The sequence below is a fragment of the Octopus bimaculoides genome, chromosome 13 (assembly GCF_001194135.2).
Source record: "Octopus bimaculoides isolate UCB-OBI-ISO-001 chromosome 13, ASM119413v2, whole genome shotgun sequence".
Classification (NCBI taxonomy): Eukaryota; Metazoa; Mollusca; class Cephalopoda; order Octopoda; family Octopodidae; genus Octopus; species Octopus bimaculoides.
Window position 1 is genome coordinate 58,927,333 of NC_068993.1, and position 4,765 is coordinate 58,932,097.

The following is a 4,765-nucleotide window of genomic DNA, read 5'->3' on the forward strand; positions in this document are numbered from 1 at the left end:
ATATATATATATATATATATATATATATATATAACTTGTGTGTATGTGTGCGTAAAGGTGATATTTGCACATCTCTTAAACACACACCATACTCCAAAACTCTTTCTGATATATTTTCACTTCTTAACCACACATATTCTACTCCCTTTCACAGACATGGAAGTTCTAGGCCCGTGTAAGTATTGAAACCGCACCTCCTTCTTCTGTCTAGCATGTCATGTAACCTCTTCTTTCCATATATCAGTGTCTCAGTGGGTTGCCGTTTTTTTTGTTGGGTTTTTTTTTGCTTTGTTTTGTTTTTGTTTCTTTTGTGGGGTTTTCCATAGTTGTTGTTGTTGATGTCATCGTCATCGTCATCATTGTTGTTTTGTTTATATTTTTATTTCGTAACATTTAGCTTGATTTTATTTCGCTTGGGAATGAAATTATGGTAATTGCCTTTAACATCAGTACATTATGTATGTATGTATGTATGTATTTATTTATGTATGTATGCATGGATATATGGGATATATGCATACATGTATGTATGTATATAAATATATGTATGTATGTATATATGTGTCTGTGTATATGTATATATGTATGTATATAAATATATCTACGTATGTATATATATGTGTGTGTGTATATATATGCATCTATATAAATAAATGTGTGTGTGTGTAATGTACATATATGTGTGTATATATGTATATATATATGTGTGCCTGTGTGTGTGTGTATATTTATGCACATACTTAACACAGTCAACTTTATATCATTTTATTATTTATTTCTTATCATATATTTACGTTACCTCTGTATGTTTGATGAATGTGCCTTAAAAACCCCACCCCACTTTATTCAAACCTCTGTAGCCACCACCTTCTTTTTTTCAAACCTCTGTAGCTACAACCCTGTTTTATTCCCATCCCTATAGCTACCACCCCATTTAGTTCCATCCTATGTTATCCAAACCTTTGAAATTACCACCCTATTTTGTCCAAATCTCTGTCCCTGCACTCAACAGAAGGAAAAACCAGCAGTGCCGGTAGAGAATTTCTTCAAATGCAGTCGTTGTATGCATAACTGCCACTCCTGTGTGGGCTTCTACAGCCACAGCAGTTGCCACACCACCATCAGTAGCTGAAACAATTTCTTCAGGCACAGATCCATTGGTCTCTCGAGAGAGACCGATGGATACCTACTATCAAACTACTGTATTCAGGTCCCTGTTGCTACCACTCTATATGAATAATAATAATCTTGTTCTATTTATAGTATGTCATTACATATTGTCTCAAGTGAAATGCTAATACACAAATCCAACTTTAGATACATTTTTCACATCTACTAAATATTTCCTATACTCCCAGTCCATCTTTGCACATCAAGCAACTTGCCCTGTGCACTCATAGTAGTCTGGGTATGTTTCTGACAAGCATCAGCCAATAATCTTCAATATATTTTCTATGTTAAGAGCAATAATTATATCAACATGACTGTTATAGAGAAAGACATACAATCGTAACCAATCGGTCCTTTTCTTCAGATACCTCATCATCATCGTTTAATGTCCGCTTTCCATGGACTAGCAAGTCAGATGACTGCGCCAGGCTCCACTCTGATCTGGCAGAGTTTCTACAGCTAGATGCCCTTCCTAACGCCATATACAATGTACTTAAAATCACATAGCCTCATGCATCTACTTTTTCTCTCCTCAGACACTAGTATAGGATCTGAATATTTGGCTGCTGTTTATAGCAAGTCATTCAAACTAAATACAGGTTTTTGTGTATTCCAACATAATAGTATGAAACTATGAAGGAGGATCAATATAATCATGTACAACATATTATATGAGATCCTGGCATTTGTGTTTGTTTTGTCTTGCATGGCATGTAAATATCATTTAGTTTGGTGTAACATAGTGTGCTGTGTAATAAGATATTGTGGCTTCATGTGTTTCCTTGTATTAACTGCTGAATCTAACCGAGCTCTATCAAATATCTGCCTACATGTTGATTTTTGATTTTGAAATATGCCCTGAGTTGACTTTGTCTTTCAGTACCTCTTGGTAATAAATTCTAGGCAAGTACTTGTAGGAAAGGCATGTAGATCATTACATCTTCCTTAATCCATTGTCTCAAACAGAGTAGCATGTTTGGTCATCAGTTCATGGAGATGTTTCACTATACATGTCATATCAAGCATCTGAATTTACTAATTGCTATAGATGTGGTTGTTGCTGTTTTTGTTGCTTACCCCTATGATCAAATGCATTACAACCATGACCATCACGCCTTATATTCAGATACAGTACATATGCAGATACATACATACATACACACACACAAACAAAATGCTTATGCGTACACAAATACACACACACACACACACACACACACACACACACACTAAATGTCTCTTTTAACTCACTTTGTTAATCAGTGTTTTCTGCGATTGGTGTTTCGCGTCCTACATTTGATTTCAGTTTTTGTCAAGGGCTCTACACCCTTTGTTTTATTTTTTTTTTTTTCAACAATTTTGTGGTCATAATAAATTGAACAAATATAAAATAGAATTTGGAAAAAAAAAAAAAAGTTGACCTCGTTGGACAGAGCGGAAGGGATGTTTCTCTCCCTTGATCTATTGGGAATTACCTCCCTTAGAAATCTAAATAACAAGAAGTAAATAAATGTGATTAATAATTCCGCAAACCTAACAGGAGGCCACCCATAGGAGATACACACGCGCACACATACATATATACGTACGTACGTACGTACATACATACATACATACATACATACATACATACATACACATTGAATGTGACGAGAGCCAAATAGCAATGTTTTCATTTTGTTTTGTTGTGTTACAGGTGTTGTGTCAGTGATTGATGTTCTGGACTACGAGAAGATCAACCAGTACAATTTGACCGTCCGAGCTGCTGATGTACTCACTGGTGTATATACGGAAGCTTTCATTTCTATCAACATAATGGTTAGGTTTTTTTTCACACTACCTCCCCCCCTCTCTTTCTCTCAACCCTCATCCTCTCCTTCTTCCTCATCATTGTCGTCTTCATTCTTATCATCACCATCATTATCATCAGTAACAGCCATCATCTCCGTCGTTGTACTGGTAAAATTTTCTCTACACAAATTGTCTTTGACTGTTTTGCTAGCTTTGTCATCATCATCATCATCATTATCGTCATTTAATGTCCGCTTTCCATGCTAGCATGGTTGGACGATTTGACTGAGGACTGGTGAAACCAGATGGCTACACCAGGCTCCAGTCTGATCTGGCAGAGTTTCTATAGCTGGATGCCCTTCCTAACGCCAACCAATCCGAGAGTGTAGTGGGTGCTTTTATGTGCCACCGGCACAAAGGCCAGTCAGGCGGTACTGGCAACGGCCACGCTCAAAATGGTGTATTTTACGTGCCACCGGCATAGGAGCCAGTCCAGCAGCAACAAGTGCCAGGAAGGTGACGCTGGGCACAGGTGCCTAGTGTTTTCTTCATTCTCAAAGTTTAATCTGTGATGTAGTGAGCAGGTGGGGAGAGTATATACCAATAACATGTTTTATACCAGTTATTACTTGGTTTAGCCAGCCCTAATTTCATGACCTATTTCATTTTATTTCGTTAGGATGTCAACGACTGTAACCCAGAATTTGTCAGTGAAGTGTACAGTGTTTCTGTATCGGAAGCCATTCTGATAGGGAGTTCCGTGGTTCAAGTCCTGGCCAAGGACGATGATAGTGGCATCAACAAGATGATATTTTATCGCCTAGCTCCAGCAGTTGGTGTAGAAGACGACACAAAATACTTTCAGATCAATCCAGGCTCTGGTGTCATTCACACAGTACTTCAGCTTGACCATGAGATCAAACCAGTCTATAGAGTGTCCGCAGTGGCCACAGACAGTGGCAACCCAGCACGCAGTTCTTCGGTACTGGTCAACATCCGTGTACTGGACCTCAACGACAATGCTCCTACTTTCCCACAGTACTATTACGATGTAACAATCTCTGACCAATCTTCAAGGAACCAGTTCGTGACTAAACTTCACGCCAATGACCCGGACAGTTCCAATGCTAATTTGCTCCGCTATGCCATCGCTGGCGGCAATCACAGACAGACGTTTCAAATCGATGCTAAGTCAGGTATTCTACGCATCTCTCCAAACCGGTCACCAAGGCTGGAATCCTTCTATGACCTCAGTATCTCTGTGATGGATGGCGTGTTCACGAGTTACACCCAGGTGAGAATCAATGTGAAAAACAGCAACAATCATGCGCCACACTTCCCACAACAGTTCTACTCCTTCAAATTCCCTGAAAACTACCCGATTGAGGTTCTAATTGGGACCTTAACTGCAGTTGACCAAGATACTGGTTATTATGGTCAGCTCAGCTATTCCATTATTAGTCAGTCGGCCCAAAAGAATTTCAGAATTGATGCTGACACAGGTAAATACTATTATTTTATCAATTAATTGGTGACATTTTACGTGTGTGCATATGCGTGTGCACTTGTGTTTGTGTGCTTGCAAGTGGTGTGCATGTTTTTGGAAGTTGGTGTGTTTTTATGGCATAACAACTTAAACTATAAGAAATGTGGTATAAAGATATGATGTATATTACTGTACAGAGTAGTGCAGTGTTGTATAATCATGTATGGCTAATATAGTATGATGCGCTACAGGATATATATATACATATATATATGTGTGTGTGTATATATATATATATATATATATATATATATATAT

General features: G+C 38.0%; 1 protein-coding gene across 1 annotated transcript in view; it reads left to right on the forward strand.

The window, feature by feature from the left end:
* Positions 1–4,765, forward strand: part of LOC106876689 (protocadherin Fat 1) — a gene marked incomplete at its 3' end in the record, with an annotated part of 182,635 nt that overhangs the window by 152,390 nt on the left and 25,480 nt on the right. The window contains exons 13-15 of the mRNA XM_052972267.1: positions 155–175; positions 2,867–2,988; positions 3,641–4,463. Of these exons, the coding sequence (XP_052828227.1) occupies positions 155–175; positions 2,867–2,988; positions 3,641–4,463 (966 nt within the window). The remainder of the gene's footprint in view (positions 1–154; positions 176–2,866; positions 2,989–3,640; positions 4,464–4,765) is intronic.